General features: G+C 28.6%; 8 protein-coding genes across 8 annotated transcripts; 3 read left to right on the top strand and 5 right to left on the bottom strand.

The window, feature by feature from the left end:
• Positions 1-1,071: 1,071 nt before the first annotated feature.
• On the bottom strand, positions 1,072-1,983 carry PHO80 (Pho80p; the record flags this gene model as incomplete). The annotated part of the gene is made up of 1 exon (XM_064858773.1): positions 1,072-1,983. One exon carries the CDS (start codon positions 1,981-1,983, stop codon positions 1,072-1,074), a length of 912 nt encoding a protein of 303 aa, XP_064714596.1.
• Positions 1,984-2,867: 884 nt separating this feature from the next.
• Positions 2,868-6,305, bottom strand: YCS4 (condensin subunit YCS4; the record flags this gene model as incomplete). Its single annotated transcript, XM_064858772.1, has 1 exon — positions 2,868-6,305. One exon carries the CDS (start codon positions 6,303-6,305, stop codon positions 2,868-2,870), a length of 3,438 nt encoding a protein of 1,145 aa, XP_064714595.1.
• A 1,914-nt stretch (positions 6,306-8,219) lies between these two features.
• Positions 8,220-9,254, top strand: PWA37_002172 (uncharacterized protein; the record flags this gene model as incomplete). The annotated part of the gene is made up of 1 exon (XM_064858771.1): positions 8,220-9,254. One exon carries the CDS (start codon positions 8,220-8,222, stop codon positions 9,252-9,254), a length of 1,035 nt encoding a protein of 344 aa, XP_064714594.1.
• Positions 9,255-10,549: 1,295 nt separating this feature from the next.
• MON1 (guanine nucleotide exchange factor MON1) lies at positions 10,550-12,577 on the top strand (the record flags this gene model as incomplete). Its single annotated transcript, XM_064858770.1, has 1 exon — positions 10,550-12,577. The coding sequence occupies one exon, from the start codon at positions 10,550-10,552 to the stop codon at positions 12,575-12,577; it is 2,028 nt and encodes a 675-aa protein (XP_064714593.1).
• Positions 12,578-13,077: 500 nt separating this feature from the next.
• On the bottom strand, positions 13,078-14,874 carry MET13 (methylenetetrahydrofolate reductase (NAD(P)H) MET13; the record flags this gene model as incomplete). Its single annotated transcript, XM_064858769.1, has 1 exon — positions 13,078-14,874. One exon carries the CDS (start codon positions 14,872-14,874, stop codon positions 13,078-13,080), a length of 1,797 nt encoding a protein of 598 aa, XP_064714592.1.
• A 4,774-nt stretch (positions 14,875-19,648) lies between these two features.
• SCS3 (Scs3p) lies at positions 19,649-20,758 on the bottom strand (the record flags this gene model as incomplete). Its single annotated transcript, XM_064858768.1, has 1 exon — positions 19,649-20,758. The coding sequence occupies one exon, from the start codon at positions 20,756-20,758 to the stop codon at positions 19,649-19,651; it is 1,110 nt and encodes a 369-aa protein (XP_064714591.1).
• A 602-nt stretch (positions 20,759-21,360) lies between these two features.
• SOH1 (mediator complex subunit SOH1) lies at positions 21,361-21,765 on the top strand (the record flags this gene model as incomplete). Its single annotated transcript, XM_064858767.1, has 1 exon — positions 21,361-21,765. One exon carries the CDS (start codon positions 21,361-21,363, stop codon positions 21,763-21,765), a length of 405 nt encoding a protein of 134 aa, XP_064714590.1.
• Positions 21,766-22,433: 668 nt separating this feature from the next.
• Positions 22,434-23,111, bottom strand: DUO1 (Duo1p; the record flags this gene model as incomplete). The annotated part of the gene is made up of 1 exon (XM_064858766.1): positions 22,434-23,111. One exon carries the CDS (start codon positions 23,109-23,111, stop codon positions 22,434-22,436), a length of 678 nt encoding a protein of 225 aa, XP_064714589.1.
• Positions 23,112-23,164: the final 53 nt, after the last annotated feature.

The following is a 23,164-nucleotide window of genomic DNA, read 5'->3' as shown; positions in this document are numbered from 1 at the left end:
CCTGTTATGTAGTTAACCACTCCTTAGCAAAGTTTTTCACCAAAAATATAGAAAAGCATAACTTCCAATAAGTAAAGTATATAACATTAGTTAAAATATACCATAGGACACTCAATTACACGATCTTAAAAACTAGAATAATGTATTATATGTACATATATCAGATCACGTTTAGGAAAGACTTGAGTAATATTTATCCTATAATTCTACCAAATATTCCTAATAATTTTTTTTAAATATAAAATAGCTTCCTGCCCATCAAATCCAATCCTTCAACTCAGTATTAAATTGAAATTAGGACTTCAAAGAAATACAGTCATGACAACAGAAAGAAAAATCCATTATAATCATATTAGTAAGTTTTTTAAAATATGAACAAACTTGAAAGCATTATAATTAAAATTTATAATCTGTAGTAATTTAGGTTGACTTCTAAATTCAATGATAATTTCCATAATGCTGCATTATATATATATATCTAAAATATTCAAATCTTAAGGATCCTCAAGTATCTTTTTTACTTTTTTATGAAAAAGTAGAAAAGTGTGAATTACATACAATACAACAAACGTAGCTTTCAAATCAATAGACACAAAATTTAATTCCAAAAAAACTTGATTCCATGTTTGTACTTATTATCATACATCAACTTGAGGGAATCATAGAAAGTTTTTATAAACATATTATATATATATATTAAGTAAACTCACAAGACCTTTTCCACAATAAAATTACAAAATGTCTTTTCAACTTGAATAAAGCTAAAACAAAAATAACCATACAACAACACCGCAATTTTCTGAATAATGCAATGTATCTTATTTAAATTTAAGTGATAATTAATTGTGAACACATATAAATAAAATTACTAATGGTACTATTAATCACATACAACAAATATATACTTATTGTTGGACCAACATCTGAAGATATGCTAGCTCAAGACTAATTTATTCTACAACATTCTGTGATTTAAAATATTATCTACAATATATTAGATATGTTAACAGAAAAGTAGATAATTTCATGACTTTTTATTCTAAAAAAAGTTGTTGAAAACCAATTCTACTATTACTTTTGCTTTTTTAAAGCCTTCTTTTCATCAGAATAATTATGAAAAGTGTTACCTTGCAAGGTATAGCTTGCTGACAAACCTAGATCACCATGTAACGAAGCCTGAATGGCTTCAAAAGATCTTTTTTTACCGTTGTTATCATTTTGTACTATATGAGAGAGAGTATCTTCTAGCACAAAATTTGCCCTTCTTGATATATCTGTAGCCAAACTAAATTTCCCTACAAGTTGAATTATCTTTCTATAATATGTATTTAAAACGTTATAACCTGAATTTTCATGATTCTTGGTATTTTTAAGGACATATTCATATTCTATTTTATCAGTAATAACAACTTTTCCTAGATGTGATTCATATTTGCACAATGTGATATTATCATCTCTTGGCAATATCCGATAGTTAATTCTTCGAAGAAATTCCCTTTCCAATAGATTTAATTCACTGCATTGAACTCCACCAACTTTAGCATAATGCGCATTTGTACAAAATGTATCACAAAGCCCCTTACTTGCTACTGTTGTGCTTGTTAATAGAAACCGATGAACTGTTAAAGAGTCTAATGTAAAATCCTTATAAACGCTGGACAATAAATCAATATAATAAAGCGAAGTCAAAAAAACACATTGTTCAATTGAAGAATATTTAGCTAATCGTAATAAATAATTATAAACTGATATTGAAGGTGGGGCACTAGAATGAAAACGGGTTAACTTTACCTCATGACTTTGATTTTTACTATTACTTTTTTTGTTCTTCTCATTGATATGTATCAAAAAGACCAGCATTCGAGAAATCAATGCAATTAAATCAGTACGCGGACATTTAGAAAAATCGGTTGGTAACACAACTGTTGGTATGCTTGCGGCAGTTTGTTCTTGAACATCTAAACCACTACTAACATTCCGCATTTCGAGTGCTGGATGGAAAATCCAGTGACTGCTCCTAATTATAGATAAATTTGTATAGTTACAATCTTTCTTATTCTTACTGATATGATGCAGGTAGTATATATATAACAAATGATCCTTTTATTATGTCAAAACTAATCAATAATTCAAAATTTAGTCATTCTTGACTGAGTTTGGTAAATAAAAAGACTATGGATTATGACTATGTGAGTTACTTCCAAAAATTTAAAGACGTAACAATGATATGGGGTCGTTAAATGTCAGTATCAAAGTAAGAATACACAACAAGTTAATGTAGTCCTCTTCTTTATCCTTTTACTCTTCTTACCAAAATTTTTTCTTTTTGCATACCTCCACGTGTTTGACTATTTGTAAAAGTTTGTTAAAAAAGTTTAAAGAACATGCCTTCCTCTTCCGAAAATAATTCCGTTTCGGAATATTTTACCGAGAGAAAACAAAAGCAAATGGGTTTCAAGAATTCCTTCTAGACTATATGTAAGTGCAATTTAGATGAATACTATAATAGGTTTACTATTTCATAATACTATTATGTCCTTGTTACCGATTTATAAAGCCTCTTCAAATTCTTGTTCACACTTTTTTAAAGAAGAAATAGAAAGTCTACTTTTTGGATATTCCAAATAAAAGGTCACTTCAAGTAGTTATAGGAATCAGGCTTCAAATCCTCTATTACACAAATACAATACATAGTATTATTATAATGAATCAGATACAGGACCAGTCATATCAATATATATTACTGTTATGCTCACATTTATCTTGTGCATAATATATATGGTATATCATCTGTATTCATAAGCGAAACTGCAGCAGTGTGAATTCTCTATAAAATATGTTTTATCATATTATCATTTGCCTGTCACCTAATTGACTTTTACCAATTTGAACCCCTCTTTCAATCTTGCATTTATAGTCTCATCTGAATATGGAATACAGTTTAATACAAATGCTATATCATCCCATTGTTCCTGACTTGTACAACTCGTCAATCTTGCAAATAACTTTTCACTTAATTGCTTCTGATGCCTTTCCTTATCAATAAATGAGATTAGAAATTTCATAATTTTTTTAAAATTATCCCTTTCTAATGCCTTATCAGATGATAAGTTACTGAAAATATCAATAAAGCCATTATAGATAGCATTATCTTTCGCAGCTAGTTCAGTGAAAAATAATCGACACATGTTACTTATAGTGTGATCCGAATTTTCTAAACATTTTGCCATTTCACCTAACTGACCCTTGACTTTAACTTGTCCAGCCAAAATTAAAAATGTAATAGTCATTAAACATGTTCTTTGGACCATAATATCACTATCATGCAATCTACGATACAAGTAGTCTGTATTTTCATCCACCAAACTATTGAAACAAACCGCCATATCACCTAAACCCAAAATTGCATTTGATCTTACAACAGGATCTGGCGATTTTTCCATAACAGTAATTAATAATGGCAATGCCTTCTCACAATATTTAGAAGAAATACACATCAATTTTTCTAAACATAAACATGCCGTTCTTTGAAGCATTGTGTCATTAAACCTTAAAGAGTTCGAGACTATTGACTCAACAAGAGGACAAAACTGCCCAAGTAAAGAATTGCTACCAAATAATAATTCTTCTTCCTTTATAAACTGAATAGCATCGCAAAAATCATCCTCATTGGTCCCACCAATCATAGCGAGCTCATCTGTTTTCGTCTTGTCGGTAGAATATTTAGTTTCTTCAGGATCAAAGCTTTCTTGACCATCATTTCTATTCGTATTTTCAGCAGAAAGTTTTCTTTTTTTAAATTGACCTTCACACTTCTCTATATATACCAGTGTTTTTACAGCAACTTGTCCAACTATAAATAGTAGTTGACTTAGGGATGTTATCCTAGATATATCTTTTGATGACGACAATTCACTAGGTTCTTCTGGATTCCCAAATGTCATCATCGTCTTTTCTTTGATTAAACTAGATACCACAAAATCGGGTTGTGAAGAGACTACAAATAGTGCAGCAATAGCCTGTTCACACATCGGATAAAATTGAGGATTAGTGGTATACTTGATAATTTTGGAATATATTTTTTTTACTATGATTTCCTCTTGTACCTTATCAACAGCTAAATCTTCACTCTTCGAAGCAATTCTTTGCAATGCAATACATGTGTACTTACAAAGTGTTAAATCCAATTCACCAATAGAATCTAAACCAACTCTTTGTAAATAAGGTAGCCCTTTACTTATTATTGAGTTATCTTCCAATGCTAACATACCAAGAATTATAATGGAACCATGAATCTTATTTTTCAGCATAATGGACGTGTTATAATCCTCATATGTTAGTGGATATTTATAAATATCCCATAATACGTTAATAATTTCACCAGTAATCATACCTTCCTTGTACATTGAACATAAAAGTTTTTCCAAAGAAGTCAGATCGGAAAGAGAAGAGCCAATAGTAATATCAATTAAATTATCTGCAATGTACTTAGAAGCATTAATCGCCGTTAGGTTATCTGGCACTGAAAAAAAAAGCTGCTTGTAACAGTCAAGTAAATGGGTTGTGATACTCGTACCTTCATCGTTGGTACCTTTTACCCAAACAAGATGTAGCATCTTTTTGATTGCTTTCATGCTAGGTTCCAGACTAAATGCCTCTGTTAAAACCAAAAAATCCATAGCTTCTAATATCTCGTTTCTATTTTTTGAAAATAATAAAGCAGATACCAAATTAATTGCCTTATGAATTTGTTCAATAAATTCAACAGCATCATTATAGTATTTTTCTAACAGCTTCAATTTAATAGTTTGTGTAGGGTTCCCCAAATCCAAACCTGAATGCATGTCAGTAATAGAATTTTCAACATCTGATATAGAATCATCAGCATTTATATTATTAGGTAGAACAGAACTTTTTTCATTTTCTTGGACCTTCTTCTTTACAGCTTTTAAATATTCTAACCAATCTGTTAATTTCAACTGGTCACCATGTACTCCAGTAAAAGGATGTTTTAATAGTAATTTTGAAAGTAGTTTGATAGCATTTCTCCTAACCAATGATGATTTGTCTGATAACGATCTAACTGCTAATTTTGTAAATTCTGTTTTGAATCTTGAATTTATTGTTTTTGGTAGACTAATTACTTTAAGACAACCCTGTATAGCCTTCGTTCTTACATAAGGATTTGCATCACAAAATCTTTCTTCTAAAAGCTCGATTAATGTATCAATTTGTTGATGAGATACACCTGGTCTTTGCGAAACATCATCTGATATATCTAATATCAAACTAACAAGGATATTACCGCATGATTCCACAAGGGCCGATCTAAGTGTTACAACACTACTGTTCAATAAAGTTATTAACTGTGACATTTGCCGTAGCATTATTAGAGGTGATAGTTCTGATAATTTAACTAAAAAAGTAGATGCTGATTTAGGACCTGTAGTATCTCTGATATTGAATTTTCGACTACCAATTTCCTTTAAAACATCTTCAGTTAATTGAGAAAAATTAAACTCATCATTTAATAGCGTGAGTAGTTCTGCATTGAAGTTAGATAGATGTAAAAAATAAGTTAAATCAGATATAATAAATGTTTGGACATTTAGCGATTGTCCATGATTTTTCACTGAAAGACATATAATTCGTTGAATAATTGTTTTTAAAGACGCTATCTTCACTGTTGCTTCAATATCCATTAATGAGTGCAAAGGTCGTGTAAACATCATAACAAATAAATCCCTTTCTGGAGTTGTTTGAAAAATCATAGCTAAATCTAAATTCAATACACTTATAATTGATTCACATAAGGATTCTACTTGGTTAATAATCTTTCGAAAAACATCTACATTAGCATGAAGACAACTTTCTTTTCTTCCCTTTTTATTAACTGATTTCTGTGAAAGTATACCACGTATGCTCTCTTGTTGGAAAAATAGCAGGACGTGTACTAGGTATGAATAAATTTCTAAATGAGACTTCCATCTAGGTATCAAATCAATTAGTTCATTATAGTCTATATCAGGTTGAATATTAGCTTTGATGTCTTTTGCACAAGAATTCAATGATGAAGCAACTAAATACGTCAATTGGGTCTGTAATTTTATAGGTAGATGTTTAAAACTTTGACACAAACCTAATAGAGCATCAAATGTGTCCTCTTCTGTAATTTGATCTGGTGAAATAGCTAAACTGTCAATAACGTAGTTAAGCAAACGAGATGGATTTTCCACTTCTGGAAATGCAGATTTATCGCATGTTTGAAATTTTGTAAGATGCTCAGATAAGCTAAATAGTAACATATCTTTAATTTTGACACACTACTAAATTTTAAAATACAACTTATTTATTGTTAATATTAAATAAAAAGTAATATAAATTTTATCTCATGTGTGTAAACAGAAGGATCATGACAGTAGAGTTTCCTCCATAACTAATAAGTGTAAAATAATAAAGTATAAAGTTAAAGCTCTTTATAAACAGACTACTTAAAAAGAAATAACAAAAGAACTTGAATAACTCTAATTCTTTTCATTTTGAAATTCCATTTATTTTGTTTTTTTTTCTTTTTCTTTTTTTTTTGTCAAAAACCAAAATTTTGGAATAATAGAATATAAGAAATCAGTCCTTTTCTCATTTTTTGAACAACTAACAAAACTAAATGATAACAGCGAATATTACAATAATTATGTAATTGTTATAGCACTTATTTGATAAATATTCAAATAGTTGTAGACACTTGGAGAAATTTATTGTATTTCATTACAATAAGTAATAACTTTTTTACGGATGATCATATGATATAATCATTTTAATTATGATTTTTTGTTTATTATGTTTTCATTTTTTAAAAACATGACAAAATAGCCAATATTATATATTACAGTATCCGTATATGTACATGACATTTATTCTAGCATATTGAACTTCTTAATATTTCATGGATAACTATTCAGAGTTTATTTATATTATAGAAAATTATTTAAATGTACTACCATAACACATATTGACTAAAGATAAATAAAAAAAGTATATCTCAGGATCATATGAGTTACAACATTCCCTAAAAGTTTCTGTTAGATTATAACATGGTCTACGAATGTTTGAATTAAATATAAATATTTGATTTACTAAAGTGTACTACAGTTGTTTTTTTCTTTCTGGTTATGACAAAAGAAATATTTAATAAAATTACAATTTTCATCTTATATAAACTGAGACGAATTAAAATACATTCAAGGTACCAGCCTTGTAACCAGACAGGTATTAGTGGTCTAATAGTATGAGCTAATACAGTTCAAAAACATAAATCAAATTCCAGGAATTACTATCTATTTGGATTAGTTAATGATGAATTTTTTTATGATTAGAAACCTTTGAGGATTTTAACACTTTCTGTAAAACAGCATATATTCCTATTTCTTTGAGAGTAATGTCAAATGTAATTTTCTTTTGCTCCAGCATATAATGGAAACTCGCCGTTATCTATAAATTTTAAGAATTTCCATTGATAACATTTTTCTGTGTTATTGATTTGTTCTAGTGATTTACAGTATAAAGTTTAGATGTACTATAAACACTATAAATACAAAATTTTATTATTCTAATTTATCTATGTATTATGCTGGTAGCTATTAAACCAGGGTTAATTTAATGGTCATATGTTATCTTCGATATTTATTCTTAGGTATCATAATTCTAAATAATAAGGAAAGGCGTTACAAGTAAATCATCTTTAACACAAATGACATCCCTATTTTGGAGACATAAACTTAATTATATCTTATTAAACATTATTCTTAATTTATACTAGATATTCTATGGAAAAACTTTCCAATTATATAAATACGAAAAACAGGTAACCTATTTTTTTTGCTATTATTACAAAACAAAGGTAATTAATTAATGTTATTTTGATATTAAATTACAGGTAAGTTATTAGTGATTTAGGGGCTTACTTCATGTTATTACTTTTGAATAAAAGGTACAACTTAAGAAAGTGAATTCTTTCCCTTATAAATTCATGTAATAATAAGGCAAAAAGAAAAAAAAATGGAAAAGATGTTTTATATTTATAAGCTCATAAGATCTTTTAGAATATAAAAAAGGTAGTATGTTAAAGGTTGCTCCATTTATATTCTGATGTTAAAATCACATTCCTTCTTTACATTTTTGAGAGCTTCTTTTCAAAAAAAAAAGACAATATATAAAGTAGTATGTCTGTGTTAGTTTCAGGTTGTTTTGGTTTTATTGCTAAACATATTCTACATGATTTATTAAAACTAAATTACCAAATTATTGGCACCGTAAGATCACAGGAGGAACGTGAAAAACTTTTCAAGCAATTCGGGAATACGACAAATCTGACTCTTGAAATTGTAGAAGATATTTCCAAAATAAATGCTTTCGATCAAGTATTTCAATTGTATGGCAGTAGTATACGTTACGTGTTGCATACCGCCTCACCATATAATTTAGAGGCGACTGATTTTAGAACAGAATTACTCATACCTTCTCTAAATGGAACTAAATCATTATTACGAGCTATTGAAAAATATGGTATGGGTACTGTTAAAAGACTTGTACATACATCAAGTTATGCTGCTATAATGGACTTTGAAACAGAGCGAGTTCAAGGTCAAATTTATACAGAAAACTCATGGAATTCTGATGATTGGGAAAAAGCACAAGAATGTGTAAGTAGAGCCTATAATGGTTCTAAAGTTTTAGCAGAAAGAGAAGTTTGGCGATTTTTCAACGAACACAAGAATAAGACTGAACTAAAAGTCACAACTATCAATCCTGGATATGTATTAGGTCCTCAGATGTTTGATGAAGATGTGACTGAAAAATTGAATACTTCCTGTGAAATAGTTAATAAACTTATTCATGCAAAACCTAATTCAAAGTTGGATCTATCTGAAACATATGGCTGCTTTATTAATGTTTCAGATGTTTCAAAGGCCCATATATTGGCATTTCAAAAAGACAAGTTAATAGGGAAACGATTATTAATGTCAGCTGGAAGGTTTTCTACACAAGATATTCTTGATGTATTAAATGCGGAGTTTCCAATTTTAAAGGGGAAGATACCTGTTGGAACACCTAATACTGGTGCTCAACATTATAATTTTGGAGCAACAGTAGATAATTCTGAGACATGTCATCTTTTGGGATTTCACTTTAAGAGTTTTAGAGATACCATTTGTGAAATGACAGAGCAAATTTTAAGAGTAAAGGGAAAGAAGTAGTTAATATTAAACTCTTAATTGTTTATTTTTTTTTTCGATAATTTGTTTCTATTTAAATTATTATTACATAAAAATCTATGGTTATATATTGCGAATTTTCTACGTGATTCTTTTTTATTAATTTAAAAGCCATATCATAGTTCGTAATTATAATTCACTATTATGACACTTGTGCATATATATATATTTTATGAAGCAGACAGAATGTTTTTCTAAATAAAATTAAGAAGAGTGATTGATCAGAGATATGCTAGATCACTTTAGGGTAAGAGAAAAAAGATAAAATATATCATGATAAGTACATGCTATAAAGATTTTTACTACATGAAGTGAAAATAATGTATATATCATCTTTGTTATTGAATTTTAAAAAAAACGTCTCGAAACAGTAAGATATGAAAATAATATTAACTCCGTCCGTCATATAATGGGGTTTTGTTAGTTTACGTTAAAATTATAAAGGAAATGCGTGAATAATAACAGGAATATATTGAGAACACAATTAAACAATCATTCCTAAGGGGAGAATTCTTTAAAAGTTTTTACTTTCATACCTCTAAATTAATACTAGATTTTCAGGAATACCCTATTCATTATTAATATATCTAAATTGAAGTCAGTTTATTTAATTGACCTGATTATATAAAGATCAAACTAATATAAATGTTTATATAAATTATTTATATGGATATTATTGATTATTTACATCTTCATAGTGCTAATGAGCCATAAAGAAAATACTGTAAAAGAAAATTCCACAAATCATGCAAAAACAGTAAAGGTAATGGCATGGAGTATGTTACAGGAATAGAATAAATGGGAGTTTATTTTGGATCGTTGTTAATGTATATCTTTGTCTTTTTCTTTTTCTTTTATTATTTATTTATTATTTTTAAGGGTATTGCACATATGATCTAACTGTCCTAATGCTCTTTATAATATGTAATTTTATAAAAGGGGTAATCATGCAATATATTTATCACAACATCTTAACATTTATATATTATTACATTAACAGCTTAATAGATTTTATAATCTTTCAAGATTTGCCCATAACAGTTATAATAATTAATATGTTATCTGATTCATGTTTCTTTAATTTTCATTTTCATTAGCACAAATTTTTAAGATATTTTATTTTTGTCAAAATTACTTAATCATCTATTCTTTAAAAAATACTTTTACATAAAAAAATGCTAACCAAATAATTATATGTATGTTAAATAACCGAATAACAAGTAAGATTTGAATTCTCTTAATTTCTAAATACATCAGAAAAATGACTATATTGAATTATGGTTAATATATCAAATAGTGACGAACATAAAACTTTTAATAACAACACGACCAATAAATCAGGTACTATAAGATTTATACCAGGTTTTAATAGTATTAGTAAGGCTACCCCTACTGTATCCATTGCCTTAAATAATAGTAGAGGAACAACAGATTTGTCCATAACAGCTCCATCTGATATCATAAATAACAATTCAATTTCTTCAACATCTTCACATCGTTTGTTGCCTGAATCGACTAAATCATACTCATCTTTAAGAGATATTGAAATTTCTTTTGATGAATCTTTATCTTCAAGAGTGCCAAATAAGACTTCCAATGGGAATATCAATGAAGTAGCACCAATTGAGTTTACAACCTCAAATTCTATTTCACAAAATGAGCACAATTCCTATCAAGAAATATTAACTGACCTCTTATCAGAAAGTTTTTACTCTTATACACCATCTGTATGCGGAATGGGAAGATGTGGCCCATCAGTGGTCAGTAATGAATTACCCAATATATTTAATAAATCTGAGACGTTGCTTTCAGTTAACAAACAGAGATTAACCAGGTTTAATAAAAACTTTTTTATTATATCTGATGCTGGAAAGCCAATTTTTACGATGCACAGAGATGACAAAAAGATAATTCCATTAGCAGGAATTATCAACACTATAGTCAATTATTTCCAAGTTAACCAACAAGCCGAGATTAAAACGATACACTTTCGAAATACAGGTCAAAAATTTGTCTTTTTAAATAAAGAACACATTATTATTATGATACACTCTAATCTAGGAGAGTCATTTAAGATATTACAGGATCAATGTTATTTTTTATATTCATATTTGATATCTACATTAACTTCAAAAAGCTTGGAAAGACTGTTTAGGAATAGGTCTAATTTTGATTTAGGAACCTTTTTAGCTCAGAGTGATATAGAAAATCTAAACTCAATATGTCATTTATTATCCAACAATTTTTATCCAGATATTTTTTTGAATGCTTTACAGAGCAATCCAATAGAAAAGAGAATTAGGAATAAGATTCATAAAGAAATATTACAAGAATTGCATGAGAACCGTGATATTATACCTAGAGGAACATTGTTATATGGATTCTTATTAATTGGTGAAGATACTAAGATGGCAGCGGTTATACGACCTCAAGGACATACATTATATACACATGATATACAATTATTATTTTGTCTAGTTAGACGTCATCTTCATCTTAATACCATGGACCGTGAGTTGTGGATACCGATATGTTTTCCAAAATTTAATTCTTCTGGATTTCTTTACAGCTATATTAAAACTTTATCATTAAAAAATAAGAGCGTAATGGTACTTCTTAGTGCCCAAAAAGATGCATTTTTTAAACTGAAATTATTTGGAGACAGACTTCTGACTAGGTTGGGGAAAGATTCACACATTGCCAAAATAATTATTTCCGATAACCCATGTACAGGATTTAGTATTAAGGATATTCCAGCTCCTCTAATCCATCATTTTATATTTAAATCAACAAAAAATGCACAATATATTATGCCAATTATGGAATACAACATAAAGTATCAAGATGTTATTGAAAATACCGTTTCTTGTAATGATGAAAGTGAAAATAATCAAAAATACCTTGGCAATCAACAAAAAGATGATATTCATTTTATGGAAGATGGCATAGATTTACTAAATTATCAAATAAAACTACAAAGATATTATATGGAATTACATAATTCAGTTACGTCAGAGGATGGGTCTAAATTGCAAAGTCGATCAGTAATCAACTTTATTCAGTGGGACGGGATAACGTCAAAGAATATATCCTCGTATGGCGATATTGACAATCTACAATCAGTAAATAATAGAAGAATTCATATAATGGGAATGGTATGGTGTACTCCACATTTTGAATTATATCTCATTTCTAATAATGGCGTTAGTGATAAAGGTGCTATTTCTTCCAGTGCTAAAAACATTTTACGTTGGTGCCAAAAACATGAGCAACGTTTGTTTATTCAAAATGGTGCAATCTTTTAATGCTAAATAGAACTTGATTAATTTTCGGGACAGCTTAATATTAGTCTTTTCAAGAAAAGAAATAGAAGCTAACTTGGTACAGTTAGTTTATATCTTCCGCACTTGTTAACAAAATAAAGTAATAGAGACGTGCATGTATATATATTCCCTTTTGATATATTTATATACGATAATATAAAAAAGAACTAGTTTACAAAATATATGGTAAAAATAATAATGTAAAAAATTGTCTCAATGTGTTTTAAAAGTTGAGTGACTAATTAAGATGTTCATGTTGAAATGCCAAATAATAATTAATTGGTGGGTAGTATCACCAAAAATGCTATGTTGAATGCAAATAGAGTTAAAATATAATTGGACGATAGAAACCAAAGATGTAAAATTAGATGAAAAATACTAGTAAACTATTAAAATTCCATGGCTAGAGACCGAGTAACAACAATAAATATAACAAATATTGAGAAAAAAAATTTGTATTGTTGTGAAAATATCTTGGGAAATTATAAATTGATTAATAATTCATATATTTTGTCTTCTTCTGAAACAAAATCGTTATCTACAATGTTAACTAAAACATAATCATGTGCCAAAGAGTCTAACAATGCAACACTTTCAAGGGCATTATAATCTTTTAGAGTTAGTTTCCATTCTTCAATAATACGGTAGAATTCTTCTTTCCAAGCTAAGAATGAAACTTTTTCCACAATTGTTGGCTGTAAAACTTCTCTGCCAGGAAATATCCCCCAGGTTACTGCATTTGCTCTTGATCCATCTGGATGATTTGAAGTCAAATTTCCATTCAGGTCTACAGCAAAATATGTCATCATTTCATTACCTTCTAAAGATTTCTCTAAATTAGGTAACTTTACCTTTGGTAAAAGAAATTCTAAGTATTGTTTCTGGTAAACATAACCATCTTTAGGTCCCCAACCATGAATTTTATCGTTTGATCTAATACCATTAATTTGGGGTTGTGAGTTAATTGTGAATATCAACTTGTTATTTAAGTGTAATAGATTATGTAACATTGAATCGACCTCATGGTTTAATGGTATATCACTCCATGGTAAGCACACTAATTTGCCAGTCAAATAGCTGTTAATTAAAAGAGCAATATCATTAAAAGTTTTTGGAGTTGACCACAACTCTAAAGATTTTTTAGGAGATTGTCTGATCAACTGAGAACCACAAAGGTCTAGACCACCAAACGCAGGAGATGAGGAATCACCGAATCTACCATTTGGAAATTCGTCAACTGCCCATTGAGAAGTTCTTGCTACATAGGAGTACGGTCTATGTTTCCAGAAGATTGGTCTAACTACTTCATTCTTACGACTTGGATTTAGTGATTTTCTCCAAGGGAAATTAGAAGCATTTTGACTGATAACTTCACCTTCGGTTGGTAACAGACCCAATCTTTCTAAGATCATCAAAGGAGCCTTTTCTAGATTCATTGTATACAAATGTAAATGATTAATGTAACCACTATCGATTAATTTTTGACACATTTTTACTACCAGTTGTGTACCCACTTCTCTTACTAATTCATCATCATCTTTGATTGGCTCCAGACGAGTCATGAATTCTTCTGGGATGGAGATGGATCCCCAGGAAGCTCTTCTTAAAAAGGCAGCATAAGTGGTGATCGGCATAATACCTGGAATGATTGGTACATCGATACCATATGCTCTAACCTCTTTACACCACTGAATGAAGTTGTCAGTATCATAAAACATTTGGGTGATAATAAAATTTGCACCTGCGTCGACTTTTTCCTTTAAAAATTTCAAGTTATTTGACGAAATTGTTTCTTCAGGATGACCTTCTGGATAACCAGCAACACCAATTTGGAAATGGTTCCCATATTTTTTTTTGATATAAGAAACCAAATCTTTTGCATAGTGGAATCCACCTTCAACTGGAGTCCATTCTTGTGAATCACGGGGTGGATCACCTCTTAAAGCCAGAATATTCTGACAACCAGAGTTGTAAGCACTTTCTAAAGCATCATCTATCTGTTGTAAAGGCATATTGGTACAGGTCAAATGCATGCATGTTTCCAACCCTAGAACCGATTGAGAAGTCGCTACTAACTCTGTTGACATCTGAGATAGACGACCTCCACCTGCATTCCAAGTTATGTCAATGAATTGAGGTAGGGATGCCTCATACATTCTGTCCATTCTATCATATAAATTTTGTACACCCTGAGTGGTCTTTGGAACAAAATATTCAAAAGAAAACGTTATTTTATTTGACGTCTCATGATATTTATCCAGTTTTTCAGTAATATGCATCTTGTTACCGTTTATGTAATGTTTCTTGTTATTGTTGTTAGCTGTCTTAGTTAGCTAGTTAGTTAGAAGAAATAATCAAAACCGGAGAGACTAGGGGGGTAAATAAAAACAAGAAATGTGGGTTGGATATTAAGGAGACATAACAGAGAGAGAGAGAAGAGAATCATGTGACAAACCATACACATATGCATATACATACATATATATATATAGTTGTAACTTGATGTATAGTGTATATATATATATGTATGTGTATATTTCAAGATGATGGGAGAATATAGGTTAACAAAATATGAATTTATATAACACTAGCCATGCGTAGATTCCTATACTCATCCCGAACAATACAGACATATATGATTGAATTTATCCCGAGGTAGTCCTGATAAAAAAGCATTGCAATAGTAAAAAATAATAACAATAACAATAACAATATGAAGAAGAAGAATACTATACACAATCAAGATTAAAAAGAGTAAAATTTGAAGTTCACTTTCTTTAGAAAACAGTGGTTTCCAGAACTGTGGTGTGGTGTTTGTTTGCTTGTTTGTGTGTTTGTAAATTAGTGTGTGTTTGTGTGTGTATGTGTTTTTTTTTGGAAATTTTCCGGATTAAAAAAGAAAATCAAAAAAAAAAGACAGAGAAAAAAGCGAAGGAGGAGTGATTCGCTTGTTTGCATTTTATCTTTATGAAAAAGTTTTTGATCTCCGTTTAAATAATGTACCCTAAGTTTGTCTTTTTGTTCTCTGTACTATATTAGGGGAAAAATATATTAACACCTTATTGTATCCAGTTTTTATTAGTAAAAATATATGAGGTGGTAATGATGGTTGTGGTGATGGATACAATTATAAAAAACATAGATAAGCTGAGTTCAAAGAAAAGTTTTTAGCACAGAGGATTAACAAGATTATAGTATGGAACAGAATCAAATAAAATAAGTTATAATTTTGTTGTTAATTTTGTTGTAGTAGCAAGGAAAATTCTTTATAAGAAACATTTACTTCCTTTTAATTTTTTTACCGAGATCAAAATATCTATATGAGATTTATACATACAGTGTTAAATAAATAGTTTTATTTTTTATCATAGCCCTATAAAGTTTTACTCTATTAAATGACAGATTGTTTTCTACAAAAATAAAACCCTAGCTATGTTTTCTTAAAACGATAAAGTCTTTAACAAAGGAAATTTTTTTTTGTGAATAATGATTGTTTTGACCTTTTTTTTTCTTGAAACAATACGTAGTACAGGTATTATTGTACTATCTTGTTTGTTTTTATTTTGAGTCATATGGAACGAAATTTTGCATTTTATTCAAGAAAAAAGGGAATTGGTAAAAGAAGGGGGAAGGAAAAGCAAATTTTATTTTGTCCTATTAAGTCCTTTTTTTTTCTGATTTGTACTTAAGTATTTTTTTTTATTCTTTGGAAGTTTTTAACGAGAATCATAAGTTCTGGATGAAACCTTTCCGTTTCAGGTCATATGGATCTTTTACGACACTCAACAAATAATTTTAACTATCCGTTAAGATTCTTATTTGTTTGCTAAGATATTAGTTTAAGAACAAGGGTTTTTCTAAGATATGTGCATATAGTTTAAAGAAAACTGTACAAATTCATTGATAAGGTTGGTTATAGGATATCAGTTCAACTAAGGAGAGTCGCTTCCTATTCTTTTCTTTTTTTTTTTGTTTTTTTATAGTCATTAAAGGAAAATGGTACTATAAAAAAAAACAAATGAGTCATAACTTTTCGTAAAGTTTCCTAAAAAAAAATGTTGTTGTGATTTTTTTTTACGGAGTTCCTTTGGGATTTCTAAAAAAAGAAAATAAATGATTTTCAATAATTTTTTTTTAAATGGCATAAAACAAATTATATTTTTTCCCTAATGATATCGCCATACATAAATTTAAATAATAAAAAAAAAAAGGTAAAATCAACTAATCAACTAATGATATTGTTCAATATCTTCAATTACTTTTTCAAAGATTCAGTCAGTCCTTGTCTAACGGAGCAATACTATTTTGTACCTTCTCACATTGATCTTCTTTTTCTAGCATTAGACTTGTTTATTTGTTTATCTTGTTCTAATGAAGAATACTTAAGGATAGATACATCCCAAATACTGTTATCAGAATATATGACTTTCTTTGCTGTGTTTATTTTGTTTGCTTATTTTATGCCTTCATTTTATCATTAATATCACTGGTTAGAATAATTATTACAAATTTTTTTTTCATTTTCTTTCAAAATATTTAATAATTTTTCTTGATTTTAAAGTAAGTTAATTAATATATTGGCTGGATTTACGATTGTTCTTTATACTGTTAGGTATAGTAGAAGACATATTATTGGTTTATTATTTGATAAAATATTCTAAAAATTTTGAAAAATGCAAGACATTTAATCTTTTCTGCTTTTTACATGAATGGGTTTGTAAGAAACCTAACTAGAAATTCAGTAGATACGCAATTCCGAGGGTAATACCTAAGTGTCTGGGTGGAGGATTGGTGCAGCTATGTGCAAAGTGGCTCGTATAAGGTATTGAATCTGATTGGAGGATTTCCAGGGAGTGATAATTATATTAGATCTTGTCAAAAGGTTTTTGATTATTGAGAGATATGCCAAGGGTAATCATCTTATTTAAATACATCTTAGCAATGATATTAAGAGGCAACTCTTAATATCATACAAGAATAACAACAAGAAGTAATACAACATCAGGGTTATTAATTAGTAATACATAGAGCTTACGTAAGAGTGCTCATACTTATACTAATTGATATGATTCATCCATTTACATACAACAACTCTTATAGGGTTCCAACAGGGATATATTGTTGTTTTGTAGCTTCTGAACTCTTGACATGACTTCTCTTTACTGTAGGGTATAGAAACGGTAATAGTATATGTAAAAAAAGTTTTTTTTTTTTAGTAGATCTCCAATAAAGTAAACAATCCATGCAAAAAAAATAAGTTTCAGTTTTTTCAAATTTGTTTATAATTTATTCTTCTAATTTGTATTAACAATTAAATATATAATAAAAAAATTATATGTGTAATATGTATTAAAGTTTTCAATCTTATTTTGAAAAGACCTTGTTTCTCTGAAGTTATTTTTTTGTAAATTTCGATAAACTTTAATATTTTCAGATCTTTTATTTTTATTTATTTTCCATATATTCTTTTTTTTTTGGGGGGGAGATAGAGAGAAAGAAGCTATTCAGTTTAAACTCTGACGAAGTTTACTGAAAAAGGTAAAAATATTATATAGAACTGTATGCAGGTGTAAAAGTAGTATCCCAAAATAGCATTCTACAATTACTTTATAAAATAAGTGTCCAAGAGCACGTCATTTCTCTTAATCTGGGGTTAGATTTCAAGATTTTTGTGTTGACTCTTATTATTTGAAATTTTATCTTGTTAAATATAAGTAGAAACATTTTAATTTAAAAGTAATATTTTAAAACCAAAAGGTAAAACAGGATGCTTACTAAATAAACAACTATCCAAAAAAAAACACTTTAAATTACGACATATACTACTTAAAATATCAGTCATTGAATACTTTTGTTCAAATACAATTAAAGATATCTTTGATAATTTTGAATTCATAATATTAAATGACTAAAAAAAATTATAAAAAGTAATATTAAAAAAGACTCAAATATAAAATAAATTACACTACATATCAAACTTCCTCTGATAGTTAGGTAAAGTAGAATTAAACCAAGCAATACAATTCAGACTTATAATATAACCAATATCTTGCTACAAGTAAGCCACAAACTTATAATACTACAAATACTCTATAAAAAATTTGTGCCAGTTAATTGTGTTAATATTTATAATAAATTTCAATAAAGTTTTTGATACTAATGTCATGTGCCAGCAATAATTTAGTACTTTTCTGTTCAAAAACAGTATCAAATACGCTGTTTTCGGTATGTAATACACAATATAAAGTTTTTTCAAATCTAATCCGTGGAAACTATTAGTTTCAAAAACCAATTCCACAGCCAAAATATTATTATCATTTCGTATTTATTTTCTTTGTTTTTTGTTGGCCGGTATCGGAGACTTTTTAAACATTCTTTAACATAAGATCCTAAATAAGAAATACCAAAAAAATAAAAAACAAAATTGTGTAAATCTCCATTTTTACTGTGTAACAAAAAAAAAGAAAAAGAAAGGTTAATATTGAGGGAAATTGTAAATTTTCTGAAATACATCTTCTTAAACAATCAATTACATACAGAAATAATAGATAACCCCACTTAACCCCTTAGATACATATCTAATTAGTTTATCTTCTTTACCTCTTAGGATACGTGATTGTGATAGACTGTTCAGACTTCTACAACCAGATCATGCTTTTTAAAGCCATATAATGTAAAAAAAAAACAACTTGATGATAAAGTATGATGATAAAAAAATAAGATTTAAGTTCTACTTAACTACTGCACCAGCTGTGGCTAAGTTTCTTATACTAAACACACACACACACATATATATATATACATATGAATATACCTTAAGGTCTTAATATAAAATGCCAATATTTCAAACATAGTATGGTAACTTAAGTCTTTTACCAACAATCTTACTGTTAACTATGTAAAATTTTTACATATAATAAAATCTCTACCTGGCTCAGCATAAAGCAATATTTCCTTCACATGGCTGAAACTATCTTTTTGTCGGTACGGTATCCCAAAATACTAACCTTTAAGAATATATATATATGAATGCAATCATGTACATCGCTTTTATCATCTATTATAATATACTATTCCCGCCACAGAATATGCAAAAAATAAGCCCGAAAGTTGTTCTGCTAAAGAATGAAAACTTGTTGTAGTAACCAACAATGACCAAGACCACAATAATAAAAACCATATCATAATTAAAACTGGTTGTTCCCAGATTAGGTAGTGGAATGCAAAAATAATAAAATTACCGATTTGTTTGAGTATACTTATGGGATTCTTGTTATTTTCTTTAATTTTTTCTTTAATTTTTTCTTTTGCATTTCCCTTATTCTTCTGTTCATTAGTTTCATTATGAATTTCCTTCTTATCCAAGTTCATTTGACAAAATTTTGACCATGCAAAATTTAACATGTTCGGTAATTCACCTAGCAATAACATAATCATCAAGGTCAGTAAAAAAATATGACCCGATGGATCATGTCCACCATTCCAGTATCCACCATACTGTCTGCACATTAATGATGTATTTAATTTAACTTCTTTTGATATAGCATTTTTAATTATTTGATTAACTCTACTGTCACAATGTAAGGATTGATTCTTACTATGAGAACCACCATTTCGTATACAATTTAATGACTCTAGTAAATATGATTCATTTTTTTTCGTATCCTTATTATTAATATTACTGTCTTTACTGTAATTTTCGACTAATTGTGTTAAGACTTTATTCAAAATATGGAAACTTCTATTTACTCTTTTAGTATTATTGTTGTGAAATGTAATATCTAAGTTACCATCTAAATCCCATATATTAAATTTGCAATCGCCACCTGTTAGAAGAAAAATCGAATCCATAATTGGTGGCCAATTTAACCATTTAATAGGCTGCGTAAAAATATACCACCAGAGAGTTAAAATAATGTACCTTCTCAAAATTGATTTATTTTTTTTCTTGTTGATTCTATATCTATAACAACACCAAAATAAAATCATTGTTGTCCAAAACCAACCATTTTTAACAAAAAAAACATTAACAAACCCATCTTTATTAATTTCAATAAATAATCTTGTATACTTAGTTAATGACAGCAAGTATCCAAAAGCTATTAAAGATGGACATAGCAGTAACGTCAACCATTTATATATATGTTTATAATCCCTGGTCATTTTTATCCTTACTCCTTTCAAGCCCGTTTATTTTATACTCACTAAGCTCTATTTCACTTATTCTAATGTATGTTTCTTACTTTCTTGTTTTCACACTTATTTTGTTAAATAGTCAAAATGTCAAATCTTTCCCTAATAACATAGTAAGAGTGATAACATAGAGATATCCTTACAAGATAAACTTGTAAAGCTGCTGGAATATAAGTGTACTGATATTATTCGTAGCATATCACACCATATCCAATTTCCAGCTATTAATATATAGACAGTATATTGTCTATCAAACCAACATATACCCAAGTATTATATATGCCTCGACATTCAAACACAGGGGGGGGATGATGGTAAAAAGAAACCACGCCAACCAAATTTTGTGTCCGCCTAAGTCTCTTAGAGTAAGAAGCTTGTATACACCCATACACCTACAATGAAATAGAATATTAAACAAACGAATCTTGAAATGAAATATAAATTAGAAACAGTGTATAACAGCGACTAGTAGTAAAGAAAGGGCAGGAAAAAAATAGTAGCGTATATATGTGTATCATGAATAACTAAATGCGATTAAAATTTGACAATCAACAGTTTTACAAATAAATAATATGGATGAAACTCCAAATATTCAACAAAATGAAAACAATCCATTACCCACTAGGTTTGAAGTGGAATTAGAGTTCGTTCAATCTTTAGCAAATCTTCCATACGTAACGTATCTTTTCACTCAACAACAGAGTAGCAATAATAAGGATGGTTATAATTTTAATTGGAAGAGTCCTGAATTTAAGAATTATCTAAAATATTTGGAATATTGGTGTCAACCTCCATACAGTCAATGTATTGTGTATCCCAATGCACTACATGTCTTAAAATTGATTAATGGTTTTTTTGAATCACACGCTACTATTAATGAAAATGGTATGTTAGATGGAGTAGATGAACTCCCAAGGTTTCTACAATCACAAGGTCCACATTTAATGAACGAAATGGTAAATCGTTGGCAACAATAACTTTATTGAAATGTGATGTTCTCAATGACTATACTACATTATATTATGGAATAACTTATATATACTATGAATTTATTTTCCAATATTCTATTTACATTTGTGTTATAATATAATTGGTCGTTGATTTATTTGATTTTTAATCACATTTCTTTAGACTATTTCAGTATATATGAAAAATTTTGAAGTTAACCAGCTCAAGAAGGTAACTGTGTATATTGGGTTTTGTAAGTGTAATATATAATAAATTAATAGTTATATGTATTTAGATAATGACATTAAAGTTACAACAGTAGCGAAGATACATTAATTTATTGTATTTCATTTATCTTTTTTGTGCAGTCTACTTCTTCCATTTAAGACAAATATAAGAAAAAGAAGAGATTACTTATGTTTTAACGGCTTGATAGAATTTTTATAGTAATGAGATAAAAAAAGGAAAGAAAATACTAATAACAATAAAATAACTTGAGTTAAAACCAAACTAATTAATGTTAAAAACTTCCTTAATTTATCAATTCTAATAGAACATATACTTTTAATCAACTATCTTTTAACTAACAAATGGCATCACACATATATCCATGCACTATAATATGATAAATAGTTATTTCAAACACAATATTTACACTTCTTCAAATCTTCAAAAAAAGTGTAAAAAAATCGGTTAGCTATCTTTGGAATGTTTTTCTCAAACTGCTTTCGGTAGGTTTTGTTATTCTATTAGAAGAAACCCGTGGAATACTTGATAAATTTCTATTTTGAGATACTTTTGAGATAGAATTGTGAATGTTACCATTAGCAAGCCTTGAAATTCTTTGATTTTTTGTATTTGCGACTCTTCTTTGTAAACGCCCCATGGTACTACTAGAACTGACTTTATCAATCTTTTTGGACGTTTGTTGGCCTCTTAGTAAAGAAAGTTCATCTTTCAACCTATTTATTTCCTCTACACGTTCACCTATAATATCATGTCCTTTTTCAAGTGCCTCCAAATGTTCAATATACCTTGTATTTTTCATCATCTTATTTAAATACATTGCTTGCGATTGAATGTCAACCCATGTGTCAAGGATTGCATTGGTAGACTTACAAACCTCATATATCCTTTTCATATTCTTTGGTGTGATAGTACTAAGGGTATTATTGACTTTATCTATTGTTTCAATAATATTATCAAGTGAACTTCTTTCATCAATGACTGATTGTGTAGCTAGAAATGATATTTGATTCATAGATGCTTGTAATTTGGACGTTATTGTTGCACTGTCTATTGTATTCCTTTTTTTTTCAAAGATTTGGGGGATAATTTTGTTTATAGTTTTCTCATCAAAAGATTCATCTGACATATTTATTTCTATTGTAATCACAAATATTAGATAATCAAGTTGTTTAATTCTCT

This window comes from Arxiozyma heterogenica (genome assembly GCF_036370985.1).
Source record: "Arxiozyma heterogenica strain weizmannii chromosome Unknown scaffold_18, whole genome shotgun sequence".
In the NCBI taxonomy this organism is placed as follows: Eukaryota; Fungi; Ascomycota; class Saccharomycetes; order Saccharomycetales; family Saccharomycetaceae; genus Arxiozyma; species Arxiozyma heterogenica.
This window is presented reverse-complemented; position numbering and strand designations above follow the sequence as displayed.